This window comes from Manacus candei, unplaced genomic scaffold (genome assembly GCF_025592945.1).
Source record: "Manacus candei isolate 608988 ecotype Guabito, Panama unplaced genomic scaffold, ASM2559294v1 h1tg000017l, whole genome shotgun sequence".
Lineage (NCBI taxonomy): Eukaryota > Metazoa > Chordata > Aves > Passeriformes > Pipridae > Manacus > Manacus candei.
Genome location: NW_026138065.1, coordinates 25,906,805 through 25,932,368, shown reverse-complemented (window position 1 = coordinate 25,932,368; position 25,564 = coordinate 25,906,805). Strand labels below are relative to the sequence as shown.

At 49.6% G+C, this 25,564-nt stretch overlaps 1 protein-coding gene across 1 annotated transcript in view; it reads left to right on the top strand.

Moving 5' to 3' along the window:
• Positions 1–25,564, top strand: part of ITPKB (inositol-trisphosphate 3-kinase B) — a 68,271-nt gene extending 42,707 nt beyond the window's left edge. The window contains exons 3-8 of the mRNA XM_051783410.1: positions 9,565–9,664; positions 10,282–10,495; positions 13,513–13,717; positions 18,890–18,991; positions 20,389–20,460; positions 23,130–25,564. Coding sequence (XP_051639370.1) covers positions 9,565–9,664; positions 10,282–10,495; positions 13,513–13,717; positions 18,890–18,991; positions 20,389–20,460; positions 23,130–23,345 — 909 coding nt within the window. The 3' untranslated portion in view covers positions 23,346–25,564. The remainder of the gene's footprint in view (positions 1–9,564; positions 9,665–10,281; positions 10,496–13,512; positions 13,718–18,889; positions 18,992–20,388; positions 20,461–23,129) is intronic.

The following is a 25,564-nucleotide window of genomic DNA, read 5'->3' as shown; positions in this document are numbered from 1 at the left end:
GTTCCCACAAGCCCTGGTGCCAGGAATAACAGATGCTGAGAGCTGTAAAAGCTGACCTGCACTGTTCTTACCTGCACATCGCCTTGCAGCACACAGGGGAACTGCTCTGTGGGTGCACAGTGCCTGTAACAAATCTTTTTTTGCCTTCAGGCCTAGGCCACTTTTTTTAAATAGCCCTTAGTGCTGTTTTAAAAGCAGAACCTCTGAGATGCTGTGCTAAATCTCTTGGGAAGATGCTTTGGGCACTGTGAGGTGCATATACAGCACGTCTGCAGCTGTGAGGAAGATGCTGCATGGCACGTGCCTGTGGCTTTCTGGCTGCTTGCAATGTCCCTCTTTCAAGCAAAGAGGTTTCCCAAAGCCATCATCTTTCTAATATGCTTCTGTAGGGATCCAAAACCAAGGAGTACCAAACTGCATTTCCACTCCTGGAGGAGTTTGTCCTTGTTACTGATTATATTTAGGAACTGCCTAGGAAAAGGGGACTATCCCATGACAATGAGTTGGGGGTGCTGGGGAGCTATGGCCAAGGCAGGCTGGTGCTCCCAGCAGCTCCTGTGCAAGCAGAAACTCCTCCAGCCACTTAGTAGAGGATGTGAGGTCTCAGCTCCAAAGCAGGAGAGACAATAAAACTCCCAAATAGTACTTTAAAACATCAAAGTGCTATCCAAACATGAGGGACTCCAAACACAAATGAAAGTGCTAAACTGATTTAAAGGGGAATTAAAAGGTCACGCATGTTGAACATTTAGCTTTAGAGTTTAGTCATGTTTATGAAACTTATAACTGCTCTTCTAAATCAGCCTTTTACTGTTCATATACCCAGTAAATGTCGGTATGTTCAGGGCTTATGACTAATTTTCAAAATTTTCTGTTCTAAACAAATTACTGCAGCCATAGCCTGGCCCTTTTTTTCCTTCCCTTCCATCTCTGCCTTCCCACTCTACCGAAGGCACTTAAAATGCATCCAAACATTTCACTTGCTCTTGGAAAAGAGATGCATTTCTCACTCATATATTCCACAAAGTGAAGTTCAGTTATGGTCAAACAGCAGAAGAGCAGGGAACTAACTCCATGAGCGGGAAGAGCAAGGAACAGTGATGGAAATGTTTTCTGTGTCCAAGATCAGCACGAAGTGCTGGGGGTCTCAGCAACAGCAAAGCTCAAGTCTACAAGCCAGGCCTTTCTCATCCAGCTTCTCCTGCAGATTGCCTCACTAACATTGCATGACTTGGCTTTTGCTTACCCTTGCTTGTGTATCATCAGTGCTTATGGGCATTATGCTCCTAGGGTGTTACATTTACAGTATCCGGATCATTGCCCTCTGTGCTATGCCAGAGGAAAGACTTCAGAAGGCTACAGCAGCACTGGAAGTCTGTGGCAGCCCTGTCTCACCTGTGTCCACCCTGCCTGGAAATGTCAGACTGAATGGATGAGTGATGTAGTATCACCGCACCATAGCATGTGCCTGCTGTGAGCCCCAACAGGGAAGGAAATCTGTGTCCATCCCCCTCCTCTGGGGACATGAGCTCTGGGCATTTTAGCTCACATCATGGCTCATGTCAGAGAGCAGATTAGTCCATTCCCAAGATTTCTGGGTCTCCTCCTGAATCCAACAGAAAGAAATCAGACTCAAAAAACAAGTATTATAACTTGCTTTGTTCCACTCATTGATGCTATTCCTCCATTTGGAGTCTCTGACCCAAAGTGCCTCTGGACAGACTGTAAATGGTATCATCCTGGTTTGAATCTCTAAAAACTTACCTTCAAATTGTAGAAGAGAGTGTTTGATAGCCCATGTCCTGTGATTAACACATCCCTTGGGAGGACATGGCAAAGCCTACAGCTCCTATCCCACCTCCCTGACATGCAAGAGCACACGTCTTGTGCACAGGTTGTTTCTTGCAGGAAGGCTCTGCCCAACCAAACCATTGCCCTCCAGGACACTGTTGTGACTAACTGCAGCTCTGGCCTTTAGGCTGCAGAGACCAATGCAGTTGTTTAGTGTCGTGAAGGGCGTGTCCATGTCTTCTGTCTCAGAGAGCATACGGAAGCTAGCAGCAGTTTGGGATTTACAGTGGCAGGGTTGGGAAGGCTGCGCGGGTCCTTCCCCACCAGCAGCATGAGAGTGAGAAGTGCTAAAGCCAGCACAGGCTCAGGAGCCCACGTCCCCAGCTTGTGGTACACTGCTGCAGGAGCTGATGAGCAGAAATGATGCTGTAAGCCAGAAAGACGGTGGGAAATACTCCAAAACTGGGAAAAGGATCAAACACAAGTCTCCAGATGGAGCAGTTTCCATCAGAGCCGATGACAAGTTCCCTGATACAGGGATACAGGGTCAGATCTTTGGACAGCATATCCCGTTTCTCAGCTGGATGCCTGATCTGGCTGCCTGGGGCTCTGTGCACCAGTGTGTTGCACAGATGAGCTGCAGTGCTCCAAGACCCTTCTCACAAATAATTTTGTGATTGTGATGGTAGCCCATTTTTGGCTACCAGCAAGGATTTTTACAACCTCCTGGCTTTTAAAAACTAGCTGCTTGCAGAGGAAGAAGCACTGCACTGATTAAGCAGCAGTCCACCAAAAGTGATTAGCTGTTTCTGAGTTATTCACTTACCTTCTCCAAGCTGCAAATTGCTTAACAAATGTTATTGGTGTGTACTTAATGAGTAACAAATACATTTGCAGAGATCTGGATCGGTTCCCACTCAGGAAAGTAGGCTGAACATGTCTAATGCTGGCAATTAATAATTCAACTGACTTTATGGGAGAGTCACTTGCGGCTGATCTGCATTAGGAGGTTTTCAGCTTTGCTGCGGTAAAGGCTCTCCATCAGGAAGAAATGCCTCGTGGAGACAGCTGTAGCTTTGAGGCTCAGCTACTCAGCTCCAGTGCAGGCTTTTCCTTCGCTCTTACTTAGGCTTGTTTTGCTTCTTTCCTGCTTTGCCGAATTGGACGGGGAGGTCTAACACCATCTCTCCTCTCCGTAGCCATTAGCCCTAAGCGTGGTGTTGACGTGGCTCCCACGCTGCTCGTGCTTTGTGGGTGAGGAGGTTGCAAATGTCCTTACAGGCGATGGGTGACTCCTCTGCAGCCGGCTCCCACAGCGCTCCGTTTCCTCCCATTGTGATAGGGGAGGTCAAGCTGAAGGACTGCTGCTCACTCATCTGCCTTTGCTGCTTCTAATTCTCCTTGCCTCCATCACAGGCAGGAAGAGGGAGCCTGCAACAAGCTCCTGTTTTTTTCCAATACACTGGAATATTTTTTCCATGATCCAAGCAGATGTTCCTGGCTTTCATGCACTTTTGCTGAGGCTCCTCTATCGCACATACTGATCTCTTGCAGACAGCAGAGAGGCACTAGCTTTATCTCTATGACCCTCTACCCTAGATCTTTGGTCTTGGTGGGACAACTCCCTGATCCCACTGGAGAAGAGGGCATTCCTCACAAAGCCGGTGGGGAGTGGCTTCCCTCTTGTGAGAAGCAAAATCGTTCCTGGCTAAAGCAGGACTATTCTGAAAAACAAAGCATCTGAAGTAAAAGAATGCACATATTAGCTTTTTTTCTCTCTGTAAAGGTGGTGGAGACCTTGGAAAGTAGCGGATGCTACTACGCCCCAGCAGAAGTTTCTATGCCCCAGCCATCAAAATAATTTATCTAACAGGGCTTAGGAGTTTGGACTAGAATTTCAAGGCACCTAGAAGTGCCTTTCAGTCATCAAACTACATTTCCTTGTATTAACTTTAGTGAAGTCTGATGTTGGGCCTCACTTTATCTTTGCTCAGCAACGTCTGTGGGACGTGGGACTGGCATTGCCTCTGCCAGGTTTTGGGGAGCTGCTGAAACTTTTATTATATGCCTTGTGTGACTAAACCACGAAATGCCCCCTGATCCAAAGCCCTCCCATTGCCAGCTGCTCCTCTGGCCAAAACAAAGCTATTTAGCTGTTGTGAGGTACAGAAGGGTGAGGATGAGAGGAGTTTGTGTAGGAGGAAGATGATGTAAAATATGGGCTGCCCCTTGCTGCCAGCATCAGGGTCAGTGGTCACAGCCTGTGTGTTGCTGAAGCAGTCACTGGGCTCTCTCTGTTGCTGCCTGGACAGAAGCAGCAGTTCCAAGGGACTGGAAGATGGCAAAGCAGAGCAGAATATGAGCCCAGCTCTGCACCATGTTAGCTATCACGCTCTGGAGCACATCACAGATTTTTCATCTGAAATCCTGAGTTTTGGTCACCCAGATACCAGGATGCCAGGATGCCAGGAGGAGGTATTCTGTGGTACCTGCCAGCTCTGCCCCACTGCCCTCTGCGCCCAGCGTCCGGCACAATGAACAAAGCTGGCCTCCTCACCACGGCTGGAGTGACAAGGCTTTTCCCAGTCATGGGAAACAATCATCACTAGGGAAACCTTTACCACTTTTTAAAGACCAAAAGAAAACACATTCATTCTTTTAAACATGGAAAACTAAATGGCCTCTTTTTCCTTGGCTGCATATCCATGGCCGTGGAGCAGGCTGACACGGAGTGAACTCTTTGGCCAAACGCTCCCCCCACTCATTTAGTTATCGAAAAAGAGAGCTCTGTGGTGCAAAAACTCTGCCATTCTCAGCTGCTTGCTGCACTGTTTTTTTAAACCAGAAAGGCTCAGGGCATGAGGAGTGACTTGCCAACCCTCTTACTTGTGAGTGAAACATCTTGGAGCCCTCCTGAGCTGTGCTGAAAGCACTTCCTGCAGGGGCCCCTGTCACCACAGCACTACGGCTTCATTTCTCTTTTTGGAAGAACTGGAAGTGAAGCTCCCTGGAGCAGGGCTTTCTCAAAAGGGAATGGAAAGCCAGGGTGTCACTCATGCAAGTCCCTGGGCTACAGCAACTCCATTGAAGCTAGGGGAAGCAGTGGGCATTGGTGACACTAATGTCTTCTCATAGTTTTCCTCCATCTCTTCTGATCCTAGGCTATTTCAGGATCTTCCTGGGAGAGAGAAGCTGAAGTTCTTTTCAGAATTGAGAAAATCATTAATTTAACACTGCTCCCACTCTTTTCCATCCCCTGCCCCAGCTGTGTAATCTTGCCTCTAACCATGCACGCTCTAGTTAATAAAAAACACTGAAATATAGGTTCAGTTCCTGCTATTTCCAGGAACATTTGGTCCCATAAAACCATAGGAAACCATAATTTCAGCAAATTAAATCAGTTACTGCCTATCTCTCTGGCTGAATGCATGGAAAGGGAAGAGCACCCTGCTGGCTCCATGCATGGGGAGTAACACCAGTCAAATTCCACCAGTGTCCATGCTGGGAAAGGGAGGCAACAGGCAGTCCAAGAAAGGCATGTCTCCTTTGAGCAGACATTAAAGGAATGCCATGTGCAATAGGGAAAACGTACAGTGAGCACGGAGCTCATCAGTCACTTTTTGTTTAATCTATTTAAACACAATATATCCTCTGACCTTCTGGGCTGGCACTAAATTCTCCTATGTTGTTCTTTCCATACGAAGCTCTATTGACAGATGGGGAAAGCCTGGAGTTTGCTTTAAGCTTCAGATAAGTAAAGTTAAACATGCAGCAGATAAAATTGTTTTCCCAGCACTCCTCTCCCACTGACCAATTGTGGGTGCACACTAGGAGGGTTTAATTCCTCTGGCCTGTATCCCACCCCCCGGTCAGGGCACTGTGCTCTGCGGCAAGCAAAAGCTGTAAAAGGGCAGAGGCAGAAGCAGAGGGCTGCAGAAACCCTGGAAAATTCATTTTTAGAGTTGGTTCTGACAGTTGCTGAGCTTCATTTCCATGTAGCAGACTATTACAGAAAATGGTGCTGCTCCTTGCTAAATATATTTCCAGAGTCACTAAATAATTTACTTAACAGCTAATCAGTTGGCATTTGCTGATGCTAAAGCAGGTTTTAAATTAAAAGTGTCGAATTGCATCAGACACCTCGTGCATGTTCTTTGCTTATACAGGCTTTTGCTTTGTATGCAAGAGTGCAATTGGTCAGCACAGCTTTGTGAATTTTCTGGGAGGTCAAGAAACCACAGAGTTGGATTTGGGGAACAGCAAGGTGCCAGGGTGCCACAAGCAGGTGCAGGCTTTGATCATGCAAAAGAGTTGGAATTGTGCTTCCCTTTCGGCGTGACAACCTGTGAGCTCACTTCCTTGCAGGCAAATGAGAAAAGCACACGTCTGCCCTTCACCAGCATCACTTGGTAACACCACCTACAAAGCTATTTTTTCCAGAATGGTGAAAAATCCTTCAGTCCGAGTCTGGGGAGTTATCACAGGTAACACCTCCATGTACTTACAGCTGTGCCTGTGCTCCTGGATGTGCCAGGAAATAACTCCTTGAAATGTAAACCAAAAGTTACAGAGAAGCCCGGAGGCGATAACCTTATGGTTCCCAACAGGCCGTGTTAAAGAAGATTTCTTTACTGTAAATAGCTTTAATGCTCCTTTTATCTATTAATAGCACCAGGCAGGGCTGGAGGCAGCAGCCCGCTGAGCGCAGAGGGGTTGTTTCCTCCGGGGGGCCGTGGAGTCAGACTGGAGTGGTGTGAACCTTGTGGCTCTGATTTTCCGTGGCCAGTTGCAGGAGCCTGACACAGAGTTTGGCATGACCAGAGATCCCAAACTGTCAGCTTTCAGATCTCTGAACGCACGTTGGTGTCTGAATAAAGAAGCTCTCAGCCATTCTCAGGGGCTGTGAAGGACCCTCCCGATGGTTAACAGCCACCAATATCTCTCTTGGACCTCTAGGGAAAATCTAAAGGCTGACTTTTTGGAGCCACTCTTTACCTAGGGAGAATTTTGTTAGCTTCAGGCAAAGGGGGTGGCAGGATCACTGGGGGCATTGACTAGGGTTGCTCCTGTTGCTCCTCCATGGCCCAGACTCCACAGCCTGTTGGCAGCCCCAGAGAGCAGACAGGTGGAGTCATGCAACTGCTGTTTTACTAGAGGAGCTGCCCATTGCAAAACTCGCTGCCTTTTGAGCAATAGGACATTTTGTATAGACACATACAGCCCCCAGAAAAATTGGACCCAGCAGGCTGCTCTGCAAAATGAGTTGTGCATGCTGGGCAGTAACATGCCATGGGCTTGAGGGCACAGGATAGCTTTCTTTTGATGAAGCAAACGTTCCCTCATTACACTGGGAGTGGGTTCAGGCATAAAACGAAAAATCTGATGACTGCTGAAGGAATTGAAGGATTTGGAGAGAGGAATTGGTTCCTCCTCTCTCCTGTAAGTGCCCATGTGGTTGCCCCTGTGAAGTCGGGGGGAAGATGCTGCATGAAGCAGAATTGTGGGTGACCCGTGTGGCAGAGGCAACTGGCCTTGCAGTCAATTTCCATCCTCAATATAAAAAGGTCATTACACACGTCCTTAAAACTGGAGTTGGAAATGCCTGGCCAAAGGTGTGCCTGAAACCGGGTGAAGCCCCAATGAAAAAGTTTTCCTCTGGTGTAAGGGATGGGGATGTGTTATGTGGTCCTCATGCAGCTGTTTCTGTCTCATTCAGCTCAGCAGAAGGGTTGTAGTTGTGTTTTGTGTCTCCAGGGGACTCAGGGTCATTCCCCTGCACTGGGAGCAGTGCTGGAGCAGAGTTCATCGCTCCTGGGAAAACCCTGGCAGGACCTGCTTTAGGGGCTGCCTTCCTTCATTCTGCCTGCGCTTTGAAGTACCTCAAGGTTTTAGCTATAAAGCTCTAACCACTGGAAAACAAAATCTTGGATTGGGAAGGTGGGTTGCCTTGGCATGTTTCCTGGGACTGAGTGACTTATGATGCTGTGCTGGAAGCTGGGGGAGGATTCCTTGTTTTAGAGGAGGTGGGTCACTCTCGTTTACAGTCCAAACTCCCTCAGAGACCTTTTCTTCCCCCTTTTTTTTCATGACATCAGCCAGGACTTGCTGTTACTATTTTAAAAACAAAAGGAGGGGACACCCCCCCACTTCCCTCCTGCTCTCTGCCAAAAGGAGAACAAAGAACAGCTAAAGCGCACAAGTTCTGGCACTCTCTTTGGAAATAAAAACATTCATCCTCATGTCAGGTAGGGAACTGCCCGACCCCCCTGCCAAAGCAAGCAAGCTGGGCGGCAGAGCAGACCCACGGTGCGGAGAAGCCTGGGCGAAGGGGATGCCCGGTGTCACCCTGTGCTCGGCAGCTCCCTGCCAAACTCCTGCACTGCTGTACCAGTGCCAGGGTGCTCCGGGACGCTCCTGGACACGGGCAGTCCGCCAGGGGAGGGCTACCCTGATCCTGCCAGTGAGGTGGGGGAGGATCTTTCTTCTTCCCCTCTCCCACCCCTGGTCCCTGCTGCTTGGGCAGCCCCTGCATCTCCGTGCGATGTGTCCCCGCTCCCCAGCAGGGCTGGTGCACAGCACAGGGGTCACCCGGTGTGATTTCCACACTTTAGACACTAACATCTTTGTCTGGCTTCTTCCTCGCCATTTAAACATGTCAGCAGTTCCCAGCACGGATTCCTGTGCTGTGAGTTCACCCCCAACAAGCATCCAAACTGCAAGTTGGGGCTGCTGGCTCTTCCCTGCCTGTCTGCGAAGCATTACTGGAACAGGGGCCAGTTCTCCAAGCATGAGGAAGAGATTACTTGGGCTTTCTGGAAGGCTCCCTCCCATGCCTTCAGAGTGGAGCAAATGAGGATAATTTATCTGCAGGCTTCCAGCTGAACCCAGAAGCTTGGAGCAGCCAGAACTACGCTGTCTGTTTGTCCCAGCTCCCACAAGAAGGCATTTTTCCATTGTTGCTGTTGTATATTGTTCACATGATTTGTTTGTGCCATCACCTTCTGGGGCTGAGATAAGAAGTCATCCCCCTGCCTTCTACTGGTGGTGTGTTCCCCAGAACAATCCAGGGAAAAACTCTCTCAGGAAGGAGCCTTTGAAGGAGGCCTTCGTATGTCCAATGCAGCCTTTGTTACAGCCATGTAAATAGCTTTGTGCAATCTATCTGGTGAGAAGCAGAATATGCCAGAAGGGAATTGTTCTCTAAAGTGCAGTTATGGATGGGCCAAAGCGGGTGGATCAGTGCACGTGGGTCACCAGCGTAATGGACACAGCAGCTGCCTTTCAGGGGGAACAAAAGCCAGGCAGTGAGCCTCTCTGTGCCTGTGCAAGCGGCTCTTGTTCCCCACAGGAGCTGGAATTCAGTTTTGTGGCCGGATAGCAATCCTGGGTTCTCTTCTCCGCTCCATCTGCTGTGATCTAATGCGGTGCTCAAGGATGGGTTAATGTCCCTGCTGCTTCCACAGAGGGATGCAGGGAGCAAAGACAAGGCGGTACGGATGGCTGGGCCCTCTGCAGCAGAAGCAGCCAACTGGAACAACACTGTAACACCATCCACTTTAGTGAAGTTACTCGTGATTTTTGAATGTTGAGGCCCAGCGGCTCTGGCTTGGCACAGTGCAATGGGAAAAGGGCAGATTGTCTGTTTGCTTCCATCCTGCGCTGGCTCCAGTGCCTCTTTCCCTGTCCAAAACAGCTGCGTGCTGCCTGAAGTGACTTTACAAACAGTAAAGGCTTAAAACATTGCATTCACCTTCGTGATTTTTTTCCCTTTAGAGCAAATCATGGCGGAAGATCAAGAATATGGTGCACTGGTCCCCGTTTGTGATGTCTTTCAAGAAGAAGTACCCTTGGATCCAGCTAGCGGGACACGCAGGTACAGAGCATGGGGAGGGGCAGAGTGGTGGAAAGGCTCTTTATTGTCTCAGGTTAATGGGCTTTGTTGGCCTCCATTGCTTCAGACTGCTGCATGAGTGTCACAGCTTGCAGCTCCCACATCTCTAGTCCAGGAGAGGGACCTATCTAAATGCTAGGAAGGGTGATGTGAAGGTGCAGTGCTCTGGGCTTTCAGTCTCTCAGGGCCAGCAGGTGTTATTGCCACCTTTTTCTCAAGCAACAGAAAGCTGGGTCCTTTGGGTGAGGCCCAAGCCCACCTCACGATCAACAGCAAAGCGGATGATGCTGCCCAGCACAAAGGTGCCCCACACATGAGCCTAGAGACAAAGGTGTGAACCTACTGGAGAGCACACAGAGGCTATGAAGCAAATGTTTTGAGTGCTGCAGGGCAGGTCTCTGCCCTGTTTGAGGTGTGACAGTGCTGGTCATAAACCTCCGGCAACCCCAGCTTTTAAGTCACATCCTGTGGGGACTCTTTTTGAGTTCAAGTGTAAGTAGAGATGCCTCCGAGGTGTTGGGCTGCCCTTCTTGTTTTGAGAAGGCATAACATCATCCCCCATGCAATGCAAGTGCCACATCATCCCTTGTCACTCTCAGGTAGTTTCAAGGCAGCGGCCAACGGCAGGATCCTGAAGAAGCACTGTGAATCCGAGCAGCGCTGCCTCGACCGCCTGATGAACGATGTCCTGAAGCCGTATGTTCCTGCCTACCACGGCGACGTTGTCAAGGATGGGGAGCGATACAACCAGATGGAAGATCTGCTGGCTGAATTTGACTGCCCCTGTGTTATGGACTGCAAAATGGGGGTCAGGTGAGTGGCTTTGGGGACGTTATGTGAGTTTTAAGATGGGATACCCAAAGCAAATGCATCTCCTGGGTAAAACTGCCTGAAACATGCAGGTAAGAACACCAGGCTCATCTGTCTTCAGGAAAAGCTAAGCCAACAGCATGAGGGAGAGAGCCATGGGGAAGCCTGGGTATGGGAAGGACGCATCAGGCTCCTTCCTTCTCTGCTTGTTGACTGTCCTGCATGCTGGGAAAGTGGTTTGGTGTGTTGGAAGGGACAGCACTCTGTTTGGGTTTAGGTATATCAGAATGGCACAGTAGCTTTTAGGAGTATGGAAGCCTTCCTCTCTCTGCCACATGAGGACACAGTCATGGGGCAGGGACCCAAAGGGTGTGGGAGATCCTGTCCAGGGTTCCAGGGGGATGAAATAAAGACGCTTGAATGGCACAACTTCAGTGAGCAAGAAACTTTCCCTCTGCTCACTCTTTGCTCCTTTGCGCACTGGAGGGATAAAATGCGTGTGCTAAGTAGTTTAGTGCCTTTCATGCAAAGCTCTTGAAACGTTTCCTAACAGATGAGCAACATTACCCGTGTCCTTCTCAAGAACCATCTACAGATACTCCAGGATCCCAGGCTGCAGCCACTTGGCCAGCAGCAGCTTCTGAGTGAGCGGTGCCACAGCTGACAAGGGTGTCCAGAGCAAATGTGAGCGGGGTTAGTGACCCCAGGTGGCTGCCAGTTTTGGAGCAGCTTCAGGCCACCATTCGGCCCTGGATCTGCTGCAGGCTGGCGACAGGGCGGGTTGAGACCCCCCTCACTGGCGAAGACGCAGCCCAGACGTGGTGGAGACACTTGCGCCGCTGGAAAAGCTGATGCTTTCTGTGGGAGGGAGGAATCTTTTTTTTTCCCCTCCTGAGCTCCCGATGTGAAACTCGAACTGGCGCGTTGGGCTGTCGGCAGGGAAGAGGCAAGGAATAATTTCCACCCGAGGGGCGGAGAGAAGGGCAGGGGCCCCCCGCGCAGCCACGTGGCCCTGGCTGGCACATACCATGTTGCTGTGGGAAGGAGACAGGACCCACTCTGGACCCAGAGACAACAGCCACCAGAAGAAGACCTGCTGGTCATGCTGCCCAGGTGTTCCTGCAGCTGTCTGTGGGAGGAAGAAAGCCTCCCACGAACAGATCACAGGCTGGGTGATTTGTGCACCTGTGGTTTTGGGGCTCAGGCAAGCAGAACAGGCAAGGGGGCACATGTACTGGGCCTCATCATCCTTAAGTAAGATGGTGCTGTGGGAAGAGCTTGTAAGGGAGGGTGAATTGAGTTAATGCTATGGAGTGGGGCATCCCCATGGCCGAGCAAATAATTTAAACCTGAAGGCTATAAACCTGTCATCTGAGCCAGGCAGACGCAGGTTTGGTTTTTTTCTGCCAACCTGGCTTTGGGATGCAGCAGCCTACTCCAGTTGCTCTTAAACAAAACTTTCTCTTTCTTAAGCCCTGGTGATGGTTCAAGCCTGAGGCGACAGGGGGGACAAAGCCACAGACTTAGGTGATCTCTCATTCTCCTCGGGAGGAAATCTGAGGAGCATGACCAGTGCTTGTAGCACAGTGCTGCTTTATTGTGCTGTTTTATTCCATGTGTCCCAAAATCATGGGTTTGGTGATCTCAGCCAAAGACTTTAATTTCTTTCATCTGCAGTATTTTTCACAGGGACTGATGCCCTGGAGATGTCTGCTCAGTGATCAGTGCTTGCCCTAAGTAAAGGCACCATTTTCCCTTGCTAAGCCTGTGGGAGACACAGGAACATTGTTCCACATACTCTGCCTAGAATCCTTCCTGTGTGTTTTGTTTGGTTCTGGAGATGAACCAAGCATGAAGTGCTGGGATTTTGGCATGGGCATGGGCAGAGGGCACTGTCCCTCTGCAGAGCTGGGCATGGCTAGTGGGAAGGGTAGAGCAGTTTGGATTTGGGGGGAAGGAGGTGACAGGGTCATTCCTGTGTCCTTTTGCTGGGACATCTCACCCAACTTGGTTAGTTGTTTGAGGAGAGCCTGGACACTTGCCAGGCTGAGCCAGGGCAGGTTTGGAAGCTGCCAGATGAACTCCATAGTGGTTTATTACTGCTGCAGGAAGTATTACTTTGTGGATGACAGTTTTCTGCATGCCAGAGTGCAGAACTTCACCAGTGTGCTCCTCTGAAGGATGCATAAAACCAAGGTCTTTGCACGCTCCTCTACACCTTCCGTTCTCCTTCCCCCATTCCTCCATCCCAGCTGCACCCCCTGGTCTGGGGGTGATGGTAAGCACCTGGCCAAGGCTGCATCCCTTCCTCTGCTCCATCTCGCAGAGAAAGCTTTTGCTAGATAGTCCACTTAAAACAGACCTATACTGGGCAAAATCATCATCAGTGGAACAGCCCTGCATGAAAACAGCCCATTTAGCAGCCAGTGAGGCTGAGCCCTCATGGTGCACAGAGTGGGGGGACAGAAAAGCAAAGGAGAGGCACAGGAGTGGCTTTGGCCCACGATGGCCAACCCTCTGAGAGAGCTGCAGGTAATGCTGAGGGCTGGGTTACGTGGTAACCTCCTTCTTGCCTTCAATTCAGCTGGGTCCCAGAGTTTGTGGGCCATTTCCTGGGCACATTTTGAAAGCCGTGTTTAGTTTGTGAGAGCCAAGTCACTGCTCAGGGTTCCTGAGCATTGGGGAACAGGCCCCCCCAGACAAAGGGTGGCAGCAGGAGGCTGCCAGTGGGGCAGCAGCAAGGCCCTGAGCACCTGTGAGAAAAACTTCCCTTGTTATTGCCAAACTGGTTGTGATTCCTCGATGAACTGAAAAGATAGCAGGTGTTGATGATGGAGTGATAATTAAATCAGGATCAATTCACCTGCAATGAGGCTTGCTCCATTATTTCCTATGCTGCTCTACTCCTTAGAGATCAGCTATCTTGGATAAGCCTGATTTCTGGGGTAAGGGCTGTCTGTGGGTATATGGCACCTCGTGTGGCCCTGCTAATACACCCCCCCACACACTGCTCCTTGCAGAACGTACTTGGAGGAGGAGCTGATAAAGGCTCGGAAGAAGCCCAGCCTGAGGAAGGACATGTACCAGAAGATGATTGAGGTGGATCCTGATGCCCCTACAGAGGAGGAGAACGTGCTGCGGGCAGTAACCAAGCCCCGCTACATGCAGTGGAGGGAGACCATCAGCTCGACCGCCACGCTGGGCTTCAGGATCGAGGGGATAAAGGTGAGTCTGCTCCAGTTGTGTAGAGCAGGGGCATCAGCTGCTGGGAGTGCTCAGTAACCAAACTCACTCACAGAGGTACACATGCAGCGTGCTGGTGGCAAGACTGTGTCACATCTGGACACGCCCAGTGTCTGCAGCCAAACTACCACCCAGGCACCTCGCCTGGGGCAGTGCTGCTCTTGTGAGCTTACAGCTGAGCTCAGGGCATCCATGCAAGAGGACAGTTTTAGCCATAATCTCATTAAATCAGCTGCTTGCTTGATTTCCCTAACTGCAAAATGCAAAGTGCCATCCTCCAACTTGAAGACTCAAATTAGTTGTTTGCTTTTAATACTACCGTGCCACTTGGCTGAGCCATTAATCCAAATCCCAGCTTGAACATGTGCTGGTCTGTGAGCTTAGCCACAGTCAGTAAGGAGGGTGTATTTACATGCCTGGCCAGAAGAATTCAGCAACTGAGCCCTCTGAAATGGGGCGAACACACGCAGCAGCACTTTCTGTCGGCACCTGCACACACATGTAACCTGCTGGCTGTGCTTGCTCAGAGCAGCGCTCACATTTCTGGAGATTCCTGATGGGATGCTTTTCCCAGGAGATTTTCTCCTGGTGAGCAGGCTTTGCAGTGAAAGAGGTGTCTGGAATGGCACTTGAACAGAGTTAGGTCTGTAACCGCAGAGCAGTTGCATTAGTGATACTACTTGCATGAACATTAGCAATGGCATATGCCTTCTGATAGCCAGCCAACATGAATTAAAGGTAATATCACACTTGAGCCAGGGGTTTCATTGCATGCCTGGGCATGGCATTGGCTTAGCAGCCAAGAGGAGCTCAGTCAAGTTGTGTTTGCAGTAATTCAGGCTTGGGCTGCTGCTGAGGGCCCAGGTGGTAGCTCCAGGCAGCCACTTGCTCTTAGTGGAAGCAATGGCCCAATTTTTACATGTGTCTTGGTTAGAGGAGTTTCTTGATCACAGATAATTCTTCTCCTCTCTGAGTCATAGAGGATTGTCCCAGAGTGCCCATCTGGGTCTCCGTGGCCTTAAACTCCTGCACCTCTCCTGCTTGGAGATAGCAGTGTCAAAATTATAGAATTAAAACAAATTAAGCCATTCCCTAGTAAAGCCCTGAAACCAGATTTTGTAGACTTTCTTGGTAGTGTTTCACTTCACCAAATAGCAAACAAATGCAGGTAGTAGACCATGGATTTAAAAGCTGATCAGCAGGAGTGGGTCACTCGGAGCTGCTGCTTCCTATTACCCACAGTCCAAACCGCTGATGGACTGGGAGTTGTCACCTCCTCTGTGCATATTGCACACAGGGAGGAAGGTACCTTCTTCATTTAACTCTTTCAGTGGCCAGCAGAGGACAGTGCATTTAGCTCAGCCATTCTCAGAAACCCCAGGAGCAGCCCTTGGGCTAAGCCCCTTTCAAGAGTTTCCTGTCAAGCAATGTGAGGCGCTCCTGTCCATCCCATGCCTCTGCCTGGGATGCTGCCAGTCGTACTCCCCCATAACAGCTTTCTGCAGTGCCTATAGAAAGCTGCCTGTAGGCAGCTCACACAGCTCTTCCCTGATCTCCCCAGCTCTCCCAAAGACCCTTTTCTGCCATGAGTGTCCATTAATACACCGTGAGCTGCTCTGTTTCAGGACAACCCTTTGCCTAGTTCCCACTGCTGATGTTTTGCTGGTGTTTATTTTAAAACTGCGGCCGTATAAAGAAGGACTGAACCAGTCAGGACCAAAGCTCCCATGCACTGTTTCTTCTCCCTGCTTTCTTTGTATAATCAGAAATATCTGCCTATTAATAGTCCAACATGATATATCCTTGGCCTCCAGTGGTGCTTCTCAGTCTGTGATCTGGGGAAGTTTAGGGGGCTTTACAACAGGAGCAGGTCATATGTGAACCACCTGAAATGAAAAACATATAAAAACCCCAAATCATATTCCCACAGAAGAAAAAAACTACTGTAGAGGGAAATAAAATCCATAACAGAATGGTGAGGTTTCCGCCTCTGTTTTAGCTGCCCATAAGTGAGTTGCTGCCCAATCTGAGCAGTGGATTTTTTTCAAAGTGTTGAAACAGCCCTTTAATTGAAAAATGTTGAGAAGTACTGGCCTCCAGCAGTATTCCTGCTGCTGCTGCTAGGGGCTGACTAATTTGATCAAGGCTCTAATTACTGTAATTCTCCTTAAATCCCTCAGCTTCTGGGTTATTCTCCCCTAAGCTAAAGCATTAGCAGTTCACGCTGTTTCGCGGCTGGCTTTTTTTCCAACAGGGCTGTAGAGCTGGCTGTGCTGTATCCCTGTTGTTTGCCCTATTTCTGAGGTTGAGTCCTTGCGTTAAGGAAAGTGCCTTTGGTGCCCTGGCTGTCTCTCCATGTTATATTTCCTGCTGAGGATGCTTCCCTGGAAAGAGCAGGAGTGAATCTGCCCTGCCCCTTGCTCATGGCTGGAGGCTGGTAAAGGAGAGTACCTTGAAGTGAAAGGGAAGGACAGGATTTGGCCCTGGGCACAAGGGCTGGAAGGGGTCACACAGGAAGGAGAGGAACGGTGGTAGCCTTTGGGATAGCATTGACAGGTAAGGTGAACAGGCAGCTCAGGGCTGGGAAGAAGGATGGAAACCCTTTCCTGGCCGAGCTCTCCCTTTCCCAGATGGCCTTGAGGATCCAGTTTTTCCTCTTTAAAATGGAAATTTTCCTCTGCTAAAGGAGATAATGACACTCATCTAACTTTCTGGCGTAGCTTGAAACTGTTGGAAACAGTAGCTATTAATAAAATTTCCATGCTAAAAGTAATACAAGTGATCCCTGGTGACCCAGTTGAAGTTTGCTGGAGCTCATTGCGAAAGTGACACTTCTGAGCTGAGCATCACTCACACGGCCTGCAGCAAGGCCACAGTGGGATGGTATTCCCCAGGGCTGGAATGTCTGCAGGGTCCCAAAACCAGCCCTGAAAGCCTTCAGCTGACTTTCCCAAGACAGGCAGCTTGCAAGCCCCATCCGAGGTCAGACACAGTGCTGGAGGGAGATCTGGCTGACCCGGACCTGCCTGGGTGACGCCAGAGTGAACTGGAATCACTGATGGGGCGGAGGTTGCAATAGTCCTTATCAGCCCCCCTCACATTTCTCTTGCATGGAAGCCAGCCCCCTCGGGGCTCAGACACCTGTAAATGTTATGGCAGTTGTCAGCCTCATGGCAGAAACGTCTGGCTGGGCAAGGAAACCGCGGGAGGCGGGTAATGATGGGAGCAGCACTGCGGATAGGCTGTTTGGCTTTCCTGAAGCTGAGACTGCCTTATCTGAAAGACCATCTGTGATTTTCATTTATTTTTAGGAGCACTTAGAAGTCCATCTCCTTTCTTGGATGCTTTGTGGAAAGTTGTGCTCTTTATATGTGAAATGAGTGCTGTGGCACTTCTCCAGATTGATATGGATCATCCCCCTGGGAGAGGGTGGATTGGTTTCTCAGCTGCCACATCAGGGCTCACGTGAGGGACATAAAGCAGCCTGGTGCTCTCCCCCTGTACATCGCACACGTGTCACCATTGGCCACACTGTGTCCAGCCTTGGATGGGGCTTGTGAGCTGCCTGTCTTGGGAAAGTTGGGTGAAGGCCTCCTGCCCGTGCTGCTGCAGAGACACAGCTGAAAGTAGGGAGCCTGGCTCTGTTTGGTCCATTGTTAAGAGGGCTGCTGCAGCAGGGAGTCTCCCTGGGCACTGTCAATACATGCTCTGCCAGCCATTAGCCTTGCTTTTATACCCTGTGACAGGATGGTGGTCAGGCTGGGTCCAGGGTGGTTTGAAGCTGGTTGCGTTGGTTGCAATCTGTGTGAAGTTTTTCCTGAAGTTTTAATACATTGCTTTTGTTATCACCTTTGCACAGAACACAAGTTAGAAGCTTAAGTGTGCTGTGTGTTTCATCCCATGTGTTGGTTTGGTACTGGGCTTGCCTTGCCCAGCTCTCCACAGCCTGAGTACTCAACCTTTCCCCCCAAGCTGGACTGTTCACTATGCCCACGGCCAGCCTTCTGTCCAGGGGGATGTACATTGCCCCATCCCAGGGCATTTTGCTGGGTGGGTCTCAAATCTCCAGGGCAGGTGATTCATTGTACCTTCTTCCTCCCCCAGGCCTGCTCTGCTTCTCCATCCTCACTTCATCTTCCTCAGCCCACAGGATGTCTTTTTGGCCCCTATCCTTCACTCTATTGTGTGCAAACAAGCTGTCCAGAGCAGTAGGATGGAGCTCTGCAGCGGAGCTATGAGCAGAAGCATGTGTGGTTTAAAATAGCCCCTGTATCCAGGAAGCAGGATCTGCCTGCCTGTCCTGCAGCCCCTCCAGACAATGAAATGTGCTGATGTAAAAATCAGAGCCCAGGAGGATCAGGGAAATGGGGAGAGACCTACAAAGCTGCCCAGAGGTTCAGACAGGAACTGCTGGGTCAGGGCTGAGTGTCATCCCTGCAGTGGACCAAGCCATGCCAACCCCATGGCAGGTCAAGGACAGATGTGCCTCTGGGAAATAGATGGAGGAGAGCACAAAGCTGCTTGCTGCGTCTCAGTGCCAGGCTGCTGCCTTTGAGGGTTTGCAATCCATGGACTATCAAAGGACTAGTTAGGCCAGACAGCCATGGGACTTGCTCCTTGCCTTCATCTCCTTGCTGCAGCGGTCCATGAAGGACTTCACATTTTGTGCCTGCTCCTGAGATGTTGTCTCCATCCACACTCAGTTTTGTCCTGTTGTGATCGTGCTTTGCTGTCCTACCCAAGCCAGTGAGGCAGCCCAAGGCTGGTGTCAGCACCTGCGCTCAGCCACAGCAGTGATGGGAAGCTATTTGGGCACAGAAACACCAGAAACAGGTAGTCTCCAGCCTGTGCTGGCAGTGAGCACCAGGTCCATGAGAGGGAGCTTGTCCACATTGCCGGTGACCTTGGCAAGTGTGTAATGATGGAGAGCTGCTGTTTGCATTAGAGGTCAATGCATCGGGGCTGTGGGATAGTTTGGGATGTTCAAGGCAGAGAGCTGCTGCCTCTGCTCACCCCTGCTCCATAGACAGATCCTCCAGCTGCCAAAAATGATGGTTGCATCCTACTCAGGAATATGCATGGCTGCTGAAACACCTAGTCCTGCCCCAACTCCCTCCCTCCCCATCCCACTCACCACTCTCCTGTCTTTTCCAGAAAGAGGACGGCACTGTGAACCGGGACTTCAAGAAGACACGGACAAAGGAACAAGTCATGGAGGCCTTCAGGGAGTTCACCAGAGGGAACAGGAACGTTTTGGTGAGTGGGGGATGCTGGGAGGACTCCCTGGAGAGGGCTTCTCCCACAGAGGCTGGCCTCAGCATCCTGCCCTGCAGGGCTGAAGCCTGAGCAATTTCTCTTAAAAAAGCCTGAGAAATAGCGAAGAGAAAGACTATCCAAGTGCAGAGGTGAGGGAAGAACTGAGAAGGGACATGTTGGTGGCAACAGCATTACTTGAGACAGGTCTGAGTCTGCTGATGATAGTAAAGAGTTGGCTTCCAAAACCCACTGTGGAGTCACAGCCATGTTGTGCCCCTCCTCTGTGGGTCTGATGTCCACTTCCAAGCCCACTCCTTACCCCAGTGTGCAATGGCAGGGGCTCCCAGCCTGGCATAATGGGCATAATGCCCTGTGCTTGGTCTCGCAGAAGGGTGGCCCTGCTCCAGGCACCCTTCACATGGGCAAGCCACCGTCAGCATTTTCCAAGTTTCCCTATGTTGCCAGGAGAATAAGAGATGTAGCTGTAAACAATTTACACCAACTGTGTCAAATATCCTGTTAAACAAAGCGCTCTCATTTTAAGCTGTACTGTATAAAGTCTCCAAAGGCAAGGCTTGAACTGGAGTGGCCCTTGGCACTACCTCCTTCAAACCAGCATGTTCACTTTGACGAGGGTTACCCTGGGAGTATTCCTGGATCTGAAAATGAAATTGCCTGGCTGTATTTTATCCCCAGAGAACTTGGAGCACACTCACACCATCATGCTGTGGCTCTGGATGGGGCTTCTTGGCCAAAGCATTTTAATACAGTGATCCTCACATCTCTGCTTGCAGGTGTGTTACAGTGCCCAGATACCCGCTGTTTGTGTCCTCTTGTGCTTAGTCCTTCTAAATAAACCCCAAAATCAAATTACCAGTGAGGCCCCCTGAAAACATTTAGTGCCTTCCAGCAATTTGCTAGGACACTCAGACTCACAGGTCTTGACCTGTGTGTTGACTTGTGTGAAAGCCCTTCTGCCTATGGGACCAACTCTGCAGAAGTGCTGATATGGATTTACAAAAGTGTCTTATGGTGTTTGACTGACTGAGTGATAAAACGACAGATGAGGTGAAGACTTGACCTATTAAAAGGGTGCAGGGGAGAGAAAAAAAATAGCGTGGCTGTGCATACACAGCAGTGACAGCTGAATTAGCTGTTCCCTCCTCGGGATCACCATGGATGCAGTGGGGAGAGTCTGCAGAAAGCACTGTTTCAGCAAAAGCAAATGCTTTCACTAAGTTTTGGAAGGCACAGGATACTGTAGAAGCCAAAAGAATAAGTGGATCTCAAAAAGAAGGGGATACCCTCTGATGGGACAGGTCTGTGGGAGGATGCTGTTTTTATGTAGGTTTCCTCAGCACTGATGTCTTGGTTTGTTTTGTTTTTTGTAATTCCAGAACAGTTACCTTAACCGGTTGAAGGGTATCCGCGCTACCCTGGAGACATCCCCATTCTTCAAGTGCCATGAGGTAATACTCTTGTTTAGATAGATCTGCCTAGAAATGCAAACTGTTTAATCTCAGCTTGTGCAAGGAGAGAAGTCAAAGTCAGAGGCTGTAAATATCTATCATTTTGAATTCATTCTTATATCCATATTTTCATAGCCCTGTTTATCTAGTACTTATGTGCAAATACAGATGATGACAGCTACAATGTTTATGCATTTGACATGAGCTCAAATCTACTGAAAAACAATGTTCATACAGATTAAAAGCTATCTAGGAGGAACTCAGGCTGCTTATGGATTTACATGACAGGGAGAAATCCCTAGTGTAAAAGTGGGGTTTCCTGGAGAGAAATGGCTGTTTCAATGTGCTTCAGGTATCATTTGGCTGCCAGTTGCTCCACGTGATCAAACAGGGCTTCGACATAGCCATAAATTGCAGCTATCCCAAGCCTGGCTTTCATGAGCTGGTTGGGGCACCACAGTAAGAACTCTTCCTTTCGAAGGATTTTCCTACAGAAATGACTGTCCATGATACCAACTTTTTCCACAGTGAAAATTCAGTTCTGATGGGAAAACAAAGATGAAATGCTACTTTTTTTGGCCATTTCAGGAACTGAAATGCTCGACAATTTAATGAAATGACTTTATTAATTTAGCACTGGTGAAGAATATTTGCTATTCCATCTACCTAAGAAAACATGAGAGCACGTGTTGTCATATGTTATCACGTGTTGTCTATGGGCAAAGGAGCCTCATAGGAGCCTTTGACTCACAGGGCTCAGGAGCCACAGCTCCAAGAGCCCAGTGTCCTTCAGCCAGAGCTGCATGAGCCACCTCGGCTCTGGCCACACACGGAGAGTCCTGCTGGGAGCTGGAGGCAGATGGGGCCATGCCTTCTGATGGCAGTGCCTGTAAGGCAATTGGAAGGGAAATGTCAAAACTGAGGGTTTCAGGTCAGTTCAACACAGGAAACAAAATGCTCCCTGAAACCAAGTGCCAGGGTTTCATTTGAAAACACAGAAACAAAGCAGCCTTTCAAAGGAGGTTTTGAAAGGAGTTTCCACTCCTTAAAAATTAAAAAGCAGCAGCTTTGACTTTCCATCCCGCATCAAGATGAAGCACAGCAGAAGGCCTGCCGTGCTCTGTGTGTCCCTTCATGGGGCCCTTGCTGCGCAGGGCTCCTCTGAGGAGCTGCAGGACAATTTGGCAGCCCAGGACAGGCAAGCAAAGAACGTCAGCAAAAGGCTCTTCTTTAAAATTAAAATGCTTTCTTCCTGGCCAAGAAAGAGGCTTAGAAGGAGGAGAGCTGTAGGTAAGCATTTCTCAGAAATAATACATAACTCTGGACCTTGGATATTTTCCCAATGCACTGCAGGAAAAAGCCTCCTCAAAAATGTAAATTCATAACAGCTTTTGCAAACAGTACATGCTTCCCATTCAAAACCCTTGTCTAAAGGCAAACCTCAAGCTAAACCCTACTGATAGCATGAATGTGGGAGTCCCGAGTAATGTTGTTGCTGCTGTTGTGGAGGGCTGACAGCAACTGGATTCTCCTCCACGTACATATGGGACACTTGTGGCTTTTAGTTCACTGCATTACCTCTGCTACTGCCCTTTCACTCCTGTTACCAAGGTCCCTATTTGTGATACAAGGGCAAGTGAGTTTGTACTCCACCAATTCATGCACACCAGAGCGAATTTGGGAAGCAGTCTCCATTTGGGACAGCTCTGAAGCACATCCATTGGTGCTTTTCTGGAGAACCCCCTGCTAAAATCTTTTGACTAGAGGAGCAGATTCTGCATAAGAGCACGACGGTGACTGGCCCGATACTGATACATGTTCCTTAAGCACTGGGAAGCCACAGCAGAGCTGCTGCTGGGTGTCAGCCTGGCTGGGACTGTGAGCCGGGATGGGCCAGGGTCCTGAGCTGGGGGTACTCACCTGCTGATCATCTCTCTGCTCCATGGCTGGTGACCATGGCTCGTGGGGTCTTGTCCCACTGCAGTAGGTCTTGAGACTTCTGCTGTCAGCCCAAATGCCCCTGTGGGCTTCCCACAGTTGCCCAGGCCAACACTTGCTGCAGGATTTTCCAAAGGCTGATCAGGATGTGAAAGAGTCCTTCAAAGCAGACGAAGCTGTCAGTGCAGTCAGGGAAAATGAAATCTGTGTGCATGCAGCTCTGTACCTTGCACCCCCAGAGTGCTGTGAAAGCCAGGAAGATATTCTAGGGGGGATCTGAGTGTAATTGAATAGAGACAACATGTTGCAAGGAACTTGTACTTGGAGCATCCCCATCCCTGCAGTCATGTCTGCAGGGCTGGAGAGTGAACAGCACAAGGTAATCACAAAGAAACAGCTTTGGGAAAAATTCCCTTCTGAAGGCTGAGACAATTCATCTCATTCCTTCCTAGGGGACTTTGTCTCAGTTTCCAAAATAACATCTCTGTCTTTCATGCCTGTGTTTTTCTGATCTTTTGCTAAGACCTGACATTTGTATGAGTAAATCAGCTTGTCCCAATGCCCGATTTGCATGTGCAAACACAACCAGCAGCACCCAGAGCTTGCTTTTGCTCGTGCAAAACTGCAGCAGATCTCTTGTAAGTGCAGCCTGAGATAAGGCGTCTGAAAGCCCCAAAGCTGTCTGAGAATGAGCAACAGAAGCACCACTAATTCATCTCCTCTCTCCGCAGGTAATTGGGAGCTCCCTCCTCTTCATTCATGACAAGCAGGAACAGGCCAAAGTCTGGATGATTGACTTTGGGAAAACCACCCCACTGCCGGAGGGACAAGTTCTCCAGCACAACGTGCCCTGGGTGGAAGGGAACAGAGAGGACGGCTACCTCTGGGGACTGGACAACCTCATTCAGATCCTGACAGAGTTGTCCCAGAGCGAAGACTTGCATTAAAGCCACACGTCCAACTCTGCCACTACCCCCAGCCTGCCCCCGACTGACTCTTCTGAACTGCACTACAAGACACTTTCCAGTCCTTGCCCTTCCCATTTGAAAGCTATACTCTCCCTATTTAATGTTTTTGTTGTGGTTTCTTAGGTTGTCTTGGTTGTTTTTTTTTTTCCCCCCTCTCCTTGTAAATAGAGAGCTAACCTGCCAGAACAAAAGCTGAACTTGAAACCTTGCCTTTGCAGAGTCAGTGGGAGCAGGCAGCTGTGCCTGCCGGGAGCAGCCCGGAGGGGTTGCTCAGGCAAGCGCATGCTTTGCCTGTCGCGCTTTGGTCTCTTGTGCAGCCTGATTTTAAGAGGGCTGGCTGAGGAAGGAGCCTCTCCCTGCACTGGGATCGGTAGCTTCGTCCTGAAAACACTCAGTGGCCATGCCCAGGACCCTCTAGCAGCTCAGGTGTGTGAGCAAGGTGTGGAGATGGTGAAGGACACTGGGGTGGGATCTCGTTAGTTGTCTTTGCCAGCACCTTTCAGCCTAGAGAACTGGCTGTGCCAGGTCCTTAAGAGCTGCTAGAAGGGCAGATTTGTGGGGGTTTTGTGCTGTAGACATCCCGTAGAGGTTGCTTAGTTATTTTTGAGTGGCACAGAAGGGTGAGCGTTTCTCTCCTGCTGCAGAGCCTTGTAGATGGGCACAGGTATTGCCATGGCCAGGTGCTTCCCACCCACATCCCCCACACAGGGTGTCCTGGTGGATAACACTTTGAAATCCTCTCTAGACCCTCAGCTCCCCTGCTAGCAGCTGCTTCCAGCCTACATTAGCTAGGGTCTGCAATCCTCCTTAGCTGGGAAAAATTGCTTATAAAGGACTACTATGAGACCAAAAGTAGCCATCTGGGTTGATCAGGTTTTTTTGCCAGCAGCCGAGCACGTGTGTAGGGGCCATGCCTCCAATGCCCACACCTGGCCCAGGGCAACCCTCACACCTGGAGCATCTCCATAACTTTTATCTTCAGCAGACAAAGGGTTACAGCAGCAAAGCATCTCCCGGGTTAGTCACCAGGAGCTTGGCAAAGCAGAGTTGGGGTCAAGCATGCCCATGCCTTCCTCTTTTTTCCTCAGAGCTGGCTGACTGCCACTGCACTGGCTTCCCAGCCTGCTCAGGCTCTGTGGATGGCCTCTGCACTCCTGATCCTGCAAAAACACCCAGTTCCCTGTTTAGGGCGGAGGCTATTTTTTAACTTCCTGGAACATTTGAACTAAGCGGCGGCAGGGCTGGCTCACTAAAGGTCATCCATCGAGAGGACGGCAGGGAGGGGAGTCTGTGGGGCAAGGCAGGAGTCCCTCAAGTTGAGGACAGAAGGAGTTTGCAGTGCAGGAGGTGGTGCAGGAGCTTGACAGCCACGAGTCCCTCACCTGCTCCATCCCCAAACCCACTGTCTCATTTTGGAGCTCCAGAGCCCCTCTGCCATAGGTCAGTGGGTCCAGCACCCTCAGTGGGGGAGATCTCCTAGCAGCAATAAGGAGGAGGAGGAGTTGGCAGCCGAGCCGTCTGCAGCTATGCCCCAGCCTCTTTCCCAAGGACTGAAGTTTCCTAAGGTTTTTCTCGGTTCATATCTCACCAGACAGGTGTCTTTTGCTCATTGGATGTCATTGTAAATGGTTGCACTGTTTTAGCTCTTTGCCAGGCTTTCTAGAATAGCCCATGTGGAAGTGCCTTATAGACTTGCCTCTGTTCCATTAGTGTCATGGAAAAGGTTGGGGTTTTTTTAAGTTATATTTATTTTCATCCCATTTTAATTGCACAAAACACTAAAATTTAATGCATGGAATCCCTCTTTTTTTTTTTTTTTTTTAAACTGTTTTTAGTTTTTAAACCATCCCTTTTCCAGCTTTGGAGAAAGGGTGTGAACAGATACGCATAGCTATGTACCACTTACCGCTGTACTTTAGCTTCGAGCTGCTCTTATATATGTACATTATTTTTTAAACCTGTTTATAAACCAGAGTTCTTGCTTTGTGGCTTCGGAAGAAGCAGATTGTTGTTCCTCTCAGATGTCTTATGCCTTCCTGGAGGCTGGAATGGTTGATGTGAGGGATTCTCCCTGCTCCCACCACACCTCTCAGTCATTGGGTAATACAGAAGAAAATCCAAACCGGTCTGGAACGCCAACGCACAGTGCCTGTAAAAAAGTCCTGTAACATTGCAAATAAAGGCATATGGGAAGCATT